Raw genomic sequence first — 17,500 nt, 5'->3', positions numbered from 1 at the left:
GCAGTGTGAACGGGGTATAACTTGCTTCAATATAGATGCCCGTAAATACCCTATTGCTGCTTGGGCTTTAGCAATGTGGAGCTCTGCATGAGCTTACACTGTGCATTGTAAAATTCATTGGCTCTATGCTGCAATTTCCCTAACAGTTTGTGAATAAGGAAGATTATTTTTTTATTTATTGTCGCTAATTTAGGTAGCGCCACCAGATTGGTAGAGAGAATATTTATCTTTCACATCAGTTCCTGTTCCATTGGAGCTTATGGTCTAAATTTTATAACACACACACACACACACACACACACACACACACACACTAGGGCCAGTTTTAGTCACACTTGAAAACTTTTGCTCGTTGGCTTCAGGGAGATCCTGGGGGAGGTGGGCAGGCAGAGGCAGGGCTTTACAAATCGCATTATTTTGGCCCACCCCTAAATGATTGTCAAAATTTTGGTCAATTACTGCAGGGGCGAGGGGTAAGATGACGCAATACTTGTGTTATTAAGACCCGCCCCCGTCACTCATCTATTGTGGGGGTGAATACCGGGAGGTCTCCCAGAAATGCGGGAGTATGCCGTACATTCCCAGGAGAGTAGGCAACTATGCGTTAAAGAAAAGCAGCTAATGATTTTCTAGAGACTGAAATATCTTTTACATTTCTGTCTCCATTACTGGCTAAGTGGTTAGCACTTCTACCTCACAACACTGGGGTCATGAGTTAAATTCTCGACCATGGCCTTATCTGTGTGGAGTTTGTATGTTCTCCCTGTGTTTGCGTGGGTTTCCGCCGGGTGCTCCGGTTTCTCCCACACTCCAAAAATATACTAGTAGGCTAATTGGCTGCTATCAAAAATTTACCCTAGTCTGTCTATGTGTGTGTTAGGGAATTTAGACTGTAAGCTCCAATGGGGGCAGGGACTAATTTGAATGAGTTCTCTGTACAGCGCTGCGGAATTAGTGGCGTTATATAAATAAATGATGATGATGATGATGATTACTGAAGTCATGTTGTCTTGTCAGTCTTTGATTAAATCTCCATGAAAATGTCCACCTCCATTGGCATCAATACACGGACATAGGACACAATTTCTGAACTGTGTCATCATGCCACAGATGGCAAAGCCAACCACGTCTTGTACTGACTCGGAATCAGGGAGAATGCCAGACTCTTCAGGGAGTGAGGGAGACATTCAGGGAGAGTTGGCAAGTATGGATTTAGTCAGCTACCAATTAACCTAGCAGCATATTTTTGGAGTGTGGGAGTAAACAGAGGCTCCCAGTGAAAACCCACGCAAACATAGGGAGAACATACATACTCCACACCGCCCGTGGTTGGGAAAATAAACTTATAACCCCAGAGTTGTGAGGTAGCAATGCTAACCTTAATGTGCTATGTTTATAATGTTTTCACAATCTGATTATTGAAGCAGAAATATTTATTGGTTGGAACACTGCATGTTTGAAGAAATATGTTATGTATAGAAAATCGTCCGTGGGTCAGAGGCAAATCTATTAAATTGTTTACAGATCCTTTGGAGAAAAAAATGTTTTTAAACTTCAATTTAGTGGGTTTAGCATGTGTGATGCCTAATCCTATTTCCTGAGAGGCTTTTCGAATAATCAGATGTCTCTGTTGGTTCTATACTAAGATTTAAGTACATTCCGTTAGCATATCATTCTGATTTGCAATTTTTCCACCCTCCTTAAAACTCAATTAAGACAAGAATAATATAGCAGTAGGATTTCATCTGCTGGCAGTAATAATTGTGGTGATAACAAGTCTTATTGTGCTACACAAAGAAAGCAAAAAGAAAACTAAGATGTCTAGAAATTCTGTTTTATTTTGTATATGAAGAACTATTATAAAATAAAAATGTAATATAAATAAGAAGTAATCTAAATATTATTTTATATTGTGTGTGTTTTTGTATATAGAATAAAGCATGCACAGAAGCTGTACTGTACTTTCTGTATTTACATGTGTCTGTTTCAATGAAGTCATAATGGTTGCTCTGGTATAATGATTTGACTAAAATAAAACTATGAACCAAATCATCATGAAAATGTAGTGTCTGGATGGCATAATCAAACCATTAGAACTGGGGAAAAATATCCCTTAGACACGAGTACTTATAGAAATGAAACTTCTTTTTGCTGGCACCTAGTAAAAATCGTTTATGGAGATGAAAATGTGTAACGGAAGTGACATTATGCTTGTCCACTGCACGCTGAAGATACATGTGCAATAAAGTGAAACACTGAAGAGCAATAAAAATAGATTGCTTTAGTGGTGAAATAATACAGCCGCATACAGAAGGCAACCTCCATTATCCAAAATATACAGTGCCCACACCGTGCCAGTGCCATAACTTTGCTTCTGTCTTTGCACTGATGGCCTCCTCTATGTTGGTTTTACAGAAGGCCTGCTGTGGGTGAATGGGTGAGCAGCTGGCAGGCATCAGTGATTCACAGTGAGGACCACATCAGTACCAGTAGAGCCATGGGGGATAGGGGGCTGGAGAACTGGGATGCCTGCACTCTCAAAGCCACATGTAGGATGCTGTAAGTCTAGAGACAGCTGGATGTCCCAGGCTTTAACTTCTGTGTAGCCCCATCAGAATTGAGAGGGTTTTGTGCAGCCAGCCATGACACAGTGTGAGTCTGGGAATAAAGTGTGAGTGACACAGAAATGTTGACCTATATATGGGTGGATATATCAAGAGATAATGTGTGCAGTGTGCACATCAAAATATGTCCTTGTGTATTTTTTATATGTGGGGTACAACATTGTATTCACCCCAGGGTGCCCCCTGCTAAATCATCAGTGCTGACACCCACATCAGCAGAATCATGCTTATCAAGGTGCAGTATGCCGGTCAAAGACAAACCAATCCCGGCTAAAATTTTCAGCGCCTAAGTTTTATTGAGTAACAGGAGGAGTTGTAGGCTGTCGCATGAATCTGTGGACCCGTTTACAAAGAGGGCAGCAGAAGAGAGATGCAGCCACTGCAGAATGTACCAGCTAAGGAGGGTTGCAGAGATTAGAAACCAAGCACCTGGGTTTGTAGCACATTGGTTCATGTCAGCCACACAGATAGCTTTGACCTGTCTGATTGTCTGTCTGATTTCCTGTCTGATGAACCCTGCCCATTCATAGCAGTGACAATGAGAGCAGCTCCAGGAGCCAGGTGGTTGCATCAGCTTATCTGATCCTGATTGCAGGATCAGATAAGCTGCAAGAAGCACCTAGAAATGATGTGCCCCAAGTAAAAGTTATGCACCACCAAAGTATAGAAGGAGGACTTGCTCATGAAAATGGAGGAGTTCCGCTCAGAGAACGACTATCTCAAGGTAAGTTTGTGGCAATCAGATCTAGGGGTTAGCTAAATAAACGTAGATCAATGGTTCTCTACACTGTAGTCTATTTAAGGGAACTTATCTAGTTTAGTTATTTTGACTTAACCAGCTATCTGGTAGGGGTATTCATTCACTTGCCGTGTCAGGAGACCATTTATAATGTAGTATGGCAGCTACCATATATGTTTAAGTCACTTATCAGCGAATGTTTTGGATTAAAGTGCTTTTATAGACAAATAGGTTTAACTTAAAAAAGCACATGCTTGGTGCATACGACATTTTTTTTTTTTCATTTGAAAAAGATACACTAACAGTCTTTTTAAAACCTTTCTTCATTAAATAGTTCCTTTAAGGAATGGCATTATTCTAGCTTGTTTTGTTTCTTGTAACTTGAAAAGATACTAGGTAATCAGTGTGTGAAAACCTGAGTCCAAAATGAAGGAGGATGGATCCTATTAAAGGCCTTCAGAAGTTCGGTCAGTCTGGAGCCGCAGGAGATCTTGCAGGCCGTCGTTCCACCGTTGTCCAGTCAGGAGGAGGTGCTGAATCAGATCTTGAGGAATTACTACGTGTTGTAGATGAGGTGGGGTCTGGAAGAATCTTGAGTTTAGCAAGGATTTCTTGCCCTTGAGGTAAGGATTTGGCATATAGGATAGAGTTCCCTGCAAACACTTGTAGCTGGAATGGAAATCCCCATCTATATCTGAAGTTGTGTTGATGGAGTATTCGCGTCACTGGCTGTAAATCTCTGCGTTTTTTTATAGTGGAAGGAGCCAGATCTTGAAATATCTGAAGTTGCATATCTTGGAAGTCGATCGTGTCTTTGGACCTAACTGCGTTAAGAATTTTTTCTTTCGTTTGGTAATAGTGAAGACGTACGATGATGTCTCGCGGTCTTTGATCAGCAGTTGGTTTAGCTCTGAGAGCTCGATGTGCACGATCCAGCAGAATTTCGCTGTCTAGAAGATCTGGAAGCAAATGTTTAAAAAGGCCATTGAGGAAGTCAGGTATGGAAGAGGAGACAACCGACTCTGGAACATGACGGATCCTCAAATTGTTTCGCCGAGATCTATTCTCTTGGTCTTCTTGTTTCTCTTTCACCGAGTCCACCTCAGAGCGAAGCAGCGCTAGTTCTCGCTCAAAGGACGTTTGAGCTCGACACATATTATCCGTCTTTGATTCAAGACTGTCCGTTCTAGTGCCGGGAGCTGCAATTTCTGATTTGAATTCAACAATTGCTTTCTTAAGTTCCTGCTGGAAAGTAAGTTTAATGTCATGCGCTAGGTTAGTTATAGCTGCCTGAACTGTGGGATCTATGGCCTTGTCCAGCTGAGAGGTGGGACTCGAAGAGCGAGATTGATCAGATGGCGGTGAGGAAGTTGACACCTTCTTAGAAGCGGATGTGAATATAGGAGCTGTATTTCCTCCAGCGTGCTTCCTGTTTTTAGATGTCATTATGAATGCAAGTACTTTTCAAGATTTTAGAATCTGCTGTTTTTCTTTTTTATGTAAATTTTGTTCTTCTCAGGTCTCAGAGGAGGAGAAAAATAAAATTGGAGGGGGTAGAAAAGGGAGAAAGGACTCTGGTCATGTATGTAGAGATGGTTGAAGCATTCCGGTTAAATCATCTTGACCCCTCAGGCTCACGGGCTCATTGAAAATTTACATCAAATTTCTCGCTACTGTACAGCAGTATATCAGTAAGTCATGGGTGCTGATAATATAGCAGGAAATTTAATATGCAGATGTAATTTCTCTAAGTAGCCACTGGGTGGCAGCAGAATCCCACACTGTGAGTATGTGAACGATCTGATCTGTTCAATCGGATTGCTGACCCGAGCAGCGGTGGAGGTAAGCCACTTGGGAAAAGAAAATAAAGTACTCACTGTTCACTGAAGGGTTCAGGAGAACATAGGTGATCCAGTCATGCAGGACCTATTACTTTCTGCCCCGGAGGAGATCTCAGCACAGCAGATGCAGGGAGTCAAAGGGAGGAGACAGAAAGACAGCGCCGGGCCGTTCCGCTGAACACAGACCTCACTGCAGGTAACTTTCTGCAAGGGACTTCATCCAGGGTCACGAGAGCAGGCTCTCCAGGGCCAAGTCGCGGGAGCAGACACCCTAGCAGCGGTTGGTAGTGATGGGCTGCCGTTCAAACAGTGACTCTGCTGGCAGCGTCGGGTCTGATCAAGTAGAGCTGGGAAATTGTGTCCTGTCCTGTCACTGCAGGCTCCGCTCCGGTGGGTCAGCTTTTTTTTTTATTTTATTATTTTTTTGGGAATGTTATATAGGGTATTTGAGAGCCCAGAGTGTCTCAGGGCAAACAGCCAGGGGTGCACGCTCCGTCCCCGCTGGGTTGGCGGGAAGTCAGGCCGCAGCTCAGTCGCGGTGTTTTGGCTTGTCCAGAGGTCAGAGGGCTGAGATGACCCGTATGATGTTAGGGTTTCTTATATTCCACACTTTTGTGGCCGAATTTGAGCATTTATCGCTCAAAAAGAGAGTTTTGGGGCAACGCTGTGTCGGAGCTGGTGTGGTGCACATCCTACAGCTATGGCGTCCAGACCACGCCCCCACTTGTTTTGTTTCCTAACACTTTCTGGTAGTGATTGATTTTGCCTTTTGAGGTTTTTTTTTTTTATAAATATTACATTCTTTAGGATTAAAAATATTGGGTGGTATGCTAAGCTGCCTAGTTGATTTATATGTCCTTTCTGCTGATATTATCAGTTCAGTTAAGAAAATAGGGAAAATGTTACATTTTCACTACACAGCTGTATTGTGAAGTTTGGTTGTGTCTTTATCTTTGTACAATTCTATATGGATTTGCACACCGTTAATATAGCGCCATAATATTCTGTTTTAAAAGTATTTTGTTTGAACATTTTAATGGTGGATTTCAGCAAAAAAGTAATCAAATTTAGGTATTTGTAGTTGTCTATCCATTGTCTATTCCTACCCATAATACTTTGCACTATGTAAAAGAGACCCCAAAGTGATGCAACCAAATTAATTGTAGTGAAATGTAGATGCAGCCTAACAATGCTGAACCGTAAAGATTGAGGAATTGTTCTCTCCTGTTTTTCAAATGTATAATGCCCATCCTTGGAGCTAAGTCAACTTGCAGGGGAAAGTGAGGGGTGTTGGGAGATTTAAATGAAGAGTGAAACAGAGCCTGGCTGTGCGGACTGTTCGTTCAATAAACTATTAATACAAGCTTCTGTTAAAAGAAATTCAAACTAGAATCCCTTAGAGGCCTGTTTCAGAATACAGATATTGACATTGTTTCTGTTTTATTGTTTTCAGAACAAGATCATCTTTGAGGGGAGGATGGGTTGCGCTCCAATTTTATTATTTATGTGTTTTATTAGCAGTCAAAGAATAACCTCCAAAACTTTGTGTTTTGAGTGTAAAGAAAGCTAGATTGTATACATTAATAACCAGTATAATGTAACTATTTTTGATTTCACCAATAGCAACACTCAATCAAATATATTTAAATCTAGTCTTTCCATTAAAAATAAATAAATAAAATGTAAAAAAGGATATGTGTATGAATGCAATTAACAGTTCACGGCTATTGAAAAACACATCAACATCAGAAAAAGCAGTGCAAACGCCTGTTACAGATTGATACAAAATTAATTAACAGATGTCATGAGATTGAATGCTGCTATAGAGAGTATGTGCTCTTGAGGAATCTTATCAAGTGGTCACTACTTAAAGCATATTCAAGTGTGGGTGGGGGAACTACTGGGTTTGAGTGCGGAAAGTCTGTTTAGGAAAATGACATATGACATACAACTGCATCATAATTGTTTATTTGTAAGGCTCTGCCAAACTGTAGTGCTGGACACTGGGTATAACAAACAATACATAAAAATGACCAGTACAAAGAGGTTGATGATGTGAGACAGAAGGGAGGGTGGGCAATGCTATTTTAATAATAATAATAATAATAATAATAATAATAATAATTTCTTTTAGTGTTATAAAGAATTCATTTTCAGAATATTTGTTTAAAACCTATAAATATAGTTTTTCATGACAAGTCCAAATACAATCATGAATTTTGACGATCATCTCTTGATTGAAAAAATATGAAAAACGTAGTGAAATTCTTAACAATTGCCTTGGTGGTTATTTGCTGTATTCGTAGATGTTTTCTAGTAATGCTTGAAATAAAACTGAAATGTTGCCTATTTCAAGACCTGTTTGTTTTGTACATCTGCTAACTACAAAATTAGACAATCAAATGCCACTTTGTGTATGTAAGTTTATGTTGTGTAAAAAAAAAACTAGAAAAAGGCAAAGGAGTTAAGGATTATATGGTTATTTTTAGTAGCCTAAGGAGGTCCATAATAAGGCTATTTGCTTATGTTCCAGTATTTAACGACTGCTGGGTATGTGTAATGTACTATTCTTTTCCAGCGCGTTTGTTTTCTCTGTCATTTGTGAATGCTAAATTTACTGAGAAGGCAAAAGAGAGCTCAGGGACAGAACAATAGGCCTGACAACAACAAGGATCACTAGTTGACAATGTGTGATCAGAACACAAAAAACAGCAGAGTGCACGTCTTTGGAATTGTTACTATAATTTATCAGACTTCTAGGAAGGGACAAGTTCAATGCTTATTCATTCATGCAATTCAGCTTACCACAATATGGTTGCACCAATGAAACTTTGCAGCTGATTAAACCAATGTGCGCTCTAAGGGGTGCAAATGGAATTTGTTTTAGCATGCAGTACAAATACTGCATTCGCCTGCATGCTACACACAGATACTGGCTGCATTTTGCTAAGTAACCCACTTCACAACTGCAAATCAGTGTATGCATTTTACATTCTGCCATCCCTGCAGCACAACATTTTTTATTTGTTGTTTCCAGGTGTAAGTTTGTGCCCAGCAGGATTTGCTCCTAACTCTAAATTACCATTATATATGACAGTCAAAAAACAGGGATAAGAGGGAACAGGCTAATGCATAATTTATAAATTGTTATAAATGGGACATTCTTTCCTCCTGTTTTGTCTGCCCCACCTAATCCACCACTATCTTGTCTCATACATTTTTTTTTAAAGACACTTTTGTTATGTACCTTACCTTTTGCTTCTTTTGCACTGTATTACACTTCTAGAATGTTCTGTACTTTGCCTGTTTGCCCTCTACGTCTTTGTAATATGCTCTACTTCCCCAATGTATGGTGCTGTGGATTTTTGTGATGCCTTATAATGAAACAATAATTATAATAACTTAGCAAGCATTTTTGGTCTTCATGTGATTTGGTAGTAGTATTACAGCGTGCAAGGTATGGGCAGGTTTTGGTTTGGCTTGCACACTGCAGTTAGTATAGCAACTGAAAATTTAGAGGTACAGATGGGGCTGTATTTCGAAATTTATCAGAGGTGATTTTAGTCATTATTGACAGATAGTACCATAAACTTGATCTAAAGATGGCATCTTACTTGCTTTCAAATTTTCCACCTGTCATTTTTAGTACAGTGGAGAATCTCTGCGGGAGCAATCAGGGATGGAGTCTAGTTAAGGTAACAAATCCACTGCAGTGTGACCTCTTTTGCGGGGGATATTTTGACTGCTTGTTTGGATGTGTAATGTCCAGTACTTTCTACATTCCTACTTTTATTCTAGTTTGTGTTCTTGCTTAAAAATTCATAATCTAGATAAATAGTACACTGCAGGATGGTAAAAATGCTAGTGTAAAGTTTGGACAGTCAATACAACAATATTAAAGACATGATATAGAGGGATGAATTCAATTGGGCTGCATTATTCTAGAAATAGTGCATCCTGAACACTATTATTGTTACTATGGTAATTTTAACGCAGAGTTTTACTTGTGGCTCACAGTTTTGCGATCAAAAATCAGTGTTAAAATTACCGTACTAACGGTAATACTGTGCACTACTACCGTAGTAACGGTAATAGTGCACAGGCCAATTGAATCGCGCCCAGAGTGTGGATGCTTACAGTACAAAATTAAGTGTGCATTTTTCACTGTGGATTGCACAGTAACAGTAACTCCTAGTAGAAGGATATTTCTCAGATGTCCGGTGTTAGGAGTTAGCAGTGTTAACATAAAGGTCTAGATCTGGGTAACTAGAGACATAGAGTAAAGCTATAAGTCAAGCCAGTCACATTATATAAGAACTATTTTGTTCCAGTTTTTATATGGGCACAGGTGATCTACATCTCATGACTGTAGAGGTCAGAAATTATGTTAACAGATCTGAATTTGGAAGTTGATTTATGAATTGCAGCGGGTATAAAAGTGGGTGCTGGATTGGTTTAGATTTACTGTATCTGACTAATCCATGGGTTTGTTTTAGGGATACTATACAGTACTCATATAATGGACACATAACCTCTAAGGCAAATTCTCATTGCAAATATGCTGAGAATAGCAAATAAAATACAATTTCTGCATTTATGTATTTTCACAATTAAAAATTAGTTAATTTTCTGAATGCTTTTTAATAAGCGTAGTCCATCAAACTAATTTATATTATAATGCTGTTAAAAAAAAATCTTGTCACGAACACGCTCCCAGCTGCCATGGTTTTGGGGTGTTCGCTGTATGAGGTCACACATGATTTCAGCCCGCAGTCTCTCTCTACCTATCACGCAGGTTATAGACCTACGGAATCGCCCCCAAACACAGTACTCACACCCCCAGACACTTCAGGTTCTGCCACCACCTATTGAGTACGGGCAACAGGACCCCAATATACTGTCCCACACTGGCACACAGGCTTCTAGTTATCCACCAACTAGCAAAACCCACACCAGCACACACAGGATTAACTCTTCACACCTCCAGACTGTTACACAAATGTAAATGCAAGCACACACAGCTTGTTAATCAAATGTATCAACAAATCACTCACTGGCATTCCAAGGGTTAACTTGGTCGAGCAATTTGACTCTTCTAAACAGGCTAATGGATTCCTTAGAGTATCAAGGGTGCAACTTATTAAATTATAGATTTAATATACAAAAACACAGGGCATACAGATAAAAAAAAATAATGAATAACAATTAATAGATTTGACATAACAAGCAAAACAGTTTAAAATAAAAAGGATTACATTCAGAATAGCACTTACGTGAGTTGCATAATCTGTGCCATGGGGAATTGTCTAGGAAGATGGACAGCTTATCTATGTAACTTGATTTCCCAAAAAAGTCTGACAGTTTTTTCTTTCAGAACACAGGCTTTTAAGCAACAAAACATGGGATGGTCTTCACAGGGGCAGTGTTTAATGCTAATAGGGGGCAGGGATGTCCCTTGGGTGTCACTATACTTTGCTCAGAAATATTCTGAAAGTCTTGTCCTGTGGGTAATTCTTCACAGATCTATCCCCGAGAAATAATTCCCCCGTTCAATAAACCGGTCATAATCTTCAGCACATTTAAATACCAAACATGACGGAATTATGACAATGTGACATAGCTTTTCCAAAGATATGTGATTTTAGCTGTTCACGGATACCCCCGTACTTGTCATTCACAACCCTGGTGTGTGTTCTGCTCCTCAGTATGCAGTACCAGTAACCCATATTTCCCAAAATATGAACTATGACAACATTTTCCCTTTGAAGGTCATATTTCTATATACCTGTATAGGCTTTCACATGCTGCCTACCAGGATCTCCAGCTGTGATCGGCCCCACAAAGTCTATTCAAGTGTCTAAAGCTAACAGTGAGAGATCCTGGAAGCTGCTAAAGGTGGCATGCTTATCTTCTCACACTGGGATGTGCAAAGCCATCAATCACAATTACATCAGACTCTCTGTCTTTAAATTTTACACTTTAACTTATCAATGGAGTCATTTGATACAACCTATTTACACTGCAGTTATGAATAATCCCTTAGAAATAACTGCAAGCTCTCAATGTTCACAACAATTCTATATTGAGAAAAATTTATAGCACTTAACTATTCTGTATTATGAAAATGTAGAAGCACTGATTTCCATGTCATTAACAGACATTGATAGATTATACATCTTGTAATAAATATTTTTTTTTCATTACTATTCCTTTTGTTTTATTTTTTAATTTTAGTGATCAGTTTATTATTCAGAGGATAGTTCTTTCACATTAGGGTTCTTTGTTCTGACAAATGATAAATGGCATGCATGGATTTAGCAAAGTTTTATCTGTGAATGGCTCTCTGAAGGTGGAAAGCTATTGTGCTATTTGTTTGCTTGTAGTAGGCCTGACTTTTTCTTTTTATTTGCAACATTTAATCTTTTTTTGTCAGCTTGTTAGATTTACAGTTACAGTTGTCCACTTTTTATCCAAAAGGTAAAAGGGTGGACTCAGACTGATCACACCATTTGGTGAATGTCAAAAGGCCATTAGAAATAAATTTATCTTGGCTAAAACTATTAAGGAATCAATTGAATTTGTTATCTCCTTCCCCAAGCATGCATACGTATCTTGTTGCAGTATACATATACTCGTTATCGCACATAAAATAAGGAATGCACAATACTCTTGGACAAAAGTATCATGCAATTTTTTCTTGAAGATTGTAGAAAAACTGTTCAAGCATTCCACAGAAGGTATATAGAGGAGATAGACGGTCCGAATAGCTGTCTGACGAGACCCCTTCTAATTTTTCCTAAAGCTCCTTAGAAATATGGGGCTCTGTTTAGCTCCCATTATATTCCAGCAAGTACTCTGTGTAATTTGTTTTTGTAATAATTGTTGGCTTGTGGTTATAATACTATTTTATAGTTATTATTAGATTCTCTATAAATACCTACTACATACAGAACAGTATAAATGGTCTCGTCATTATTGAAAGATGTAAACTGAAAACTGTACTTTGACATGAAATATAATTAAAATGTGCCTTTTGCAGTCAAAGAAACAGCACTATTTTTCAGTAGAAAAAAGTTCCATTTATTTTTGGCTTGTTGCTAAAGTACAAGACAGGGGCAAATGTGTTAAGCACCATAATAATCAATCGCATGTTTGCGCTCATTATTTGACTTGCTCTAGCTTTATTCACATTGAATGTAGTTTGGTTTTCTATTTTCTCCTGGGCACCTTCTTCCTACGTAACCTGCACAGACTCCAGCTTCTTTCTGCGAGCAAACTCTGATGAAATAGATTACTGTAACCCCATTATTCAAAGTCTCGTGGTGTGGTTTCCTCCCAGACGAGAACCACTTGGCTAGTATCCGAAACACACCACATTTAGCCAAGTTGCTTAGTGCTAAGAGGCAAAAGCTGTCTTCGACATTCTGAAGAATAGAAGCTAAATTCGATGGGTTGGAGAAAATAGAATTGCGAGGGGCAAAGCTTAAGTCAATGCACAGGCAAAAAGAACAAGACTCTTTGAAACACAAGTGTACAAAGCTTAGTAGGAGTGAGGGCTTTATGAAGGCTGTATACAGAGTTGGCAAGTATGTACTACAATTGTTAGTGTTGATGGTGCGTGTCCACCTGTCGCCCATAGCTGGCATTGCGGCGGATCCTCACATACAGCTGTCCAGTATGATTTGTCTGATTAGAGTTCTAAAAGCATATAATTTGTGTGTCAATTGAGGGTTTCTTAGTAACATTGCTCAACGGTGTAAATCAAGCCTAATACCATAGCAAGCAATCCATCTTTATTTCTGTAGTACAAGTTAGAAAACTAAAGAAATGTTTGAAAGTTTACTACCTGCAGATTTGCCCCTTTGAACAATGTTGGTAAATAACCCTCACTGTGTGATGCTCATTTGTATTCTGGATCTACACCTTCCTAAATTCACTGATAAATGAGCTATGTGCAGAATAATCTGACCATTCTGTGTGTTGTATTGAATATTTATTGAAAAAAATCCATATAATAAATCAATATTACATTTTTTGTTCCTTTCATTGGGTACACATACCCTACTTATTTCAAGTAAGTTTTTGTTTTCACTTGATTTATAAATGTTCGCTTGATTTATAAATGTTCAGTCAAATGAGAATTTATTTATAAAGCGCCAACATATAATGTAGCACTGTACAATGAGGATATTGTGAAAGGCTTTCGTTCTAAGTGCTTCATGAGATCATCCACTAACTCAGAATAGCTGTGTGCCTGATATTTGTCTTTAGTATAATGTGTCACAAACTAGCAGAAATTAGATTCTAGGTGTGTAGTAATGTAAAATATCACACTTGTCAGTCAGGTGTGGGATTACTGTGGTGTCTTTCTTAATCTTAATATTCATATGTGGGCTCATGCAGTAGGGTTATGCAATCTGGTTTTGAAACAAATGCAGCCCTGCATTGTTTGTATGACACAGTATTCATGTTTCATCTTTTTAAAAGTAAAGTTCAGTTTAGCGATTTTTACAAAATAAATACTTACTGCACAGCTTTTATATTTGCAAGCACTTGTTGGCGAGGAGATGGAACTTAATGTTCCCTGTTCAGAAACATGTGGGATTTTTTACCCATTTAGTAACCTCATTTTTTGTTGTTCATTTTGCAAACAAATGAAAAAACATCTTTTTTTGTGATAAAAATATTACCTTTTAGACCTCACACAAGGTTATTTATTTGTAGTCTGTTCTATAGTTGGTTTATCCTGTTTTTAGGATTTGCTCCTTTTTATCAAGTCTATTTGCGCAGGTCTTTATTCAGTAAATATTTTTAGTTACTGATCGCCCTTTTAGGGAGCAGTAACCACACTGAACAGCATGCATCTATCTCAATTGTCCATCTAATATGAGATTCATAATTGGAAAGCTTTTAGAGTCAATGTATCTATGAAAACAGCAAATAACACATCTGATTGACTGTGTAGAACTCTAGGTACTTTCTGTTCTCCCCATAATTGACCATATTTGTTTTATAATGGACTGCAGTGATGGTCTCTGAATGGTGTTGACAAGTAATTTACCTGTTTAACTCCAATATATACAGAATGGAGGACATTTTCATAAATATACATTGCTTGTCAACATCACTTGCTTCCATGTTTTGACAATTTCAAATAGCATTGCAAAGGTTAATTTGTACACATGGTTTTCTGTTTTTGTCTTAATTTTATGTACAGTCAGTTGATAAAGGAGTTGAACATTTAATGCATGATTCCAGCAATGTACTGTACTAAATTTTATTTTGCATCCAAACAAGGTGGGCTAGACAAAGCAGATGGCCATAGTAATCTACCATTTTAACAGTGACAGCCAGACTCAGCATCTGATTGATAAAACACATACACACACACACACACACACACACACACACATATATATATATATATATATATATATATATATATATATATATATATATATATATATCTCTATATCTATCTATCTATCTATCTATCTATCTATATATATACACACACATACACACACATACATGCACACATACATACACACACACATGATAGATATATATATATATATATATATATATATATATATATATATCTAATATATCAATGCTTAGTGGCGTCTGTCTGTGTGTGTGTGTGAAAAAAAAAAAACCAAGTTGCAGCGCCACCTGCTGGGCGGAGTTATACACTGACCTACTAAATTCTTAGTGTGTGGGGGGAAAAAAAATTCAGAAAGGGCTGAAATTTGGTATACTAAGATGTTTTTAATTTGTTAATTTAATTTGTTAATTGTTAAAAGTGTTTATAAAGATTTTAAAAAAATATATATATATTTCTTGAAGGAGAAGTGACAGTTGGGAGTGGTTGGTGGTTGCCTGGGGTGACAGTGGGGAATGGTTGGTGGTTGCCGGGGGTGACAGTGGGGAGTTTTTAACAGCTTAAGTAGCTTGATTTGACTAGAATGCATGAGTATCATGCACGGGTTAACTGACCTACTAAATTCTTAGTGTGTGTGGGGGAAAAAAACCCTCAAAAAGGGCTGAAATTTGGTATACTGACATTATTGACGAGTTGAGGGGTCAAACTTATTTTCGTGAGGTAATTTTACCTCATGAACACACATGTGTACAGTGGCGGATCCAGGGGGGTGCGATCGGGGCAATCGCTAGCAGGGGTTTGCTGCCGACGGCTGCACAGTATGTGCAGGTCCGTTTGGCAGTGACAGTGTGCTGCCCGGCTGCTCTGATTGTAAAAATATATATATATATATATATATATATATACACACACACGTTATAGATGTATATTTTATACATCTCTAACGTGTGTGTGTATATATATATATATATATATATATATATATATATATATATATATATATACTGGCACTTCTCCTACTGCCTTCATTGTAAAACTGTCAATCTTCATTCACTTACGTTCACATTACATTATTTTCCATACCGCTACATCTAAATTTCCACTTCGACCACTGGTTAAGGCAATATATGCACTAAAATATATAAAATAAAACACATTTAGCATGTAATTTTGGTCTGATCATCAGAATTCACCAAACCCCTTGCTTGAGTATACCCTGCTGGGAATTTGTTAATATTGTTAATCTGTATTGTTTATTACAGGTGATACTGTATTTCCTATATTCACAACTCTCCATGTTTTTTAATATAAAAGTAGAAAATCTTAATGTTATTTCATTTTTAATAAGTATTATCTCTGTGCTTACTTAACATAATTTCATGTTTTTTCACTTTATTACAGTTATTTGAACTCCTTGGGCCCGATGGATTAGCAGTCATAGAAGTGCTTCTGCAACAGAGGCAATCAATTGTGGCAAACTACCCTATTTGGAAAACTGATGACAACCTGAGCTCTGTACAAGGTAGGGCATACTAAACCATTTATTCATCATATGTCTCCATATTAGAAATACTGTTAGAAAGGTACACATCTATACTTAAAGTCACAATATGGCACATAGGAGGTTCTGGGGTGCAGTTTAAACTGATGGATAGGTTGTTTCTAATAAAACAAGTTTATTTACATTTCTGCATTGGTCGTTACAGGTCTTAGAGACCAGTGTTTCAGAGCTAGATCATTATTGGTGCATCTAAAACGTAATTGACATTTTAAAACCACTTAATCCAACAGCAGGGGGTTTATTATTGGTACTATATAACTTTGCCAACAGCCGTTTCACCTGCCACTGATGATGCTCTCTGGAAAACATAATGGAGCCTTAAACATTGAAAAGTTGTGCATAGAGACTTGTGAAGCGACTGGTAATTTTTAGCACCTGTGACAGGATGGACCGCCTATAGCACCCGTCTGTTGTTGCTGGGAACTGGCTGGACTTACATTGCCACTGTCCCCTTTCGTTATTCCAAATACGCTCCTCCTGATGCAGTAGGAGGAGCCTGCTGCCACCACTGGACTCCTTTATGGCATCCAGAACAACGTTCCTTCTGGTTAACTATTGCTGCTAGTGTAGTCCTGTGCTGGTACACTTGGGCTGGTACCCCTGACCGCTTACTATGGATCAGGGTGCTGTGGATGGATTCCCCCTGGCCTATCACACTGGCCAGAGTTGCTGGGTAGCGACAGAGCGGTGGTACTGGAGAACTAGTCCAAACCTCAGAAACAGCCAGAGGACGGATTAGATTTAGGGTCTAATCTGTAGGTCACAGGATTACAGCAATATGGAAGAAGTTGTCAAGCTTGATCTTGAAGCAGAGAGTGATGTTTATTTCGCTCAAGTGTCCTGACAAGGACAGTTCCACTGAATAAAGGTATTAGTGGTTAGGTCAGACGAACCATTAGAATGATACATTTCAGTTTACCTGGGCTCTCTTTTTATACAGTTTTAGACACAGCCTCACAGACTATTTTTAGAATCAGGATGCAATTTGTTTACCCAAACATGGATTTACATGCAATGCAAAGCTAACAATATTTAAGCTTCTCTGTGATATCCTAAAACCTTGCTGTGATTTCCGATATCTTATTTTGGACACAGTGGACATCTGACAGCAAATCTAATTAACCCCTTCCTTTCCCTTAAGGGGTATTGGACACTCAAAATGTCTAATTAACATGAGATTAGCATGGGTTGCAGAATACACATTTCCTCTAAAGAAAACCCCAAGAAAAGTTGCAAACCCCAAACAAGGCATTTCCTTACACCAGTGGTTCCCAAACTTTTGCAGTTCGCAGCACCCTTAAAGTCTTCATAATTTTTTCAAGGCACCCTTTCAAAATCATTACCAAGCAG

The 17,500-nt window shown here is 38.4% G+C and overlaps 1 protein-coding gene across 1 annotated transcript in view; it reads left to right on the top strand.

Annotated features, from left to right (window-relative positions):
- The window catches only part of ASCC3 (activating signal cointegrator 1 complex subunit 3), a 605,262-nt gene that overhangs the window by 44,848 nt on the left and 542,914 nt on the right, over positions 1-17,500 (top strand). The window contains exon 5 of the mRNA XM_075202837.1: positions 15,991-16,111. Coding sequence (XP_075058938.1) covers positions 15,991-16,111 — 121 coding nt within the window. The remainder of the gene's footprint in view (positions 1-15,990; positions 16,112-17,500) is intronic.

This window comes from Mixophyes fleayi, chromosome 3, assembly GCF_038048845.1.
Source record: "Mixophyes fleayi isolate aMixFle1 chromosome 3, aMixFle1.hap1, whole genome shotgun sequence".
Classification (NCBI taxonomy): domain Eukaryota; kingdom Metazoa; phylum Chordata; class Amphibia; order Anura; family Limnodynastidae; genus Mixophyes; species Mixophyes fleayi.
The sequence above is the reverse complement of the archived record's forward strand: the minus strand, read 5'-3'. Positions and strand labels throughout refer to the sequence as shown.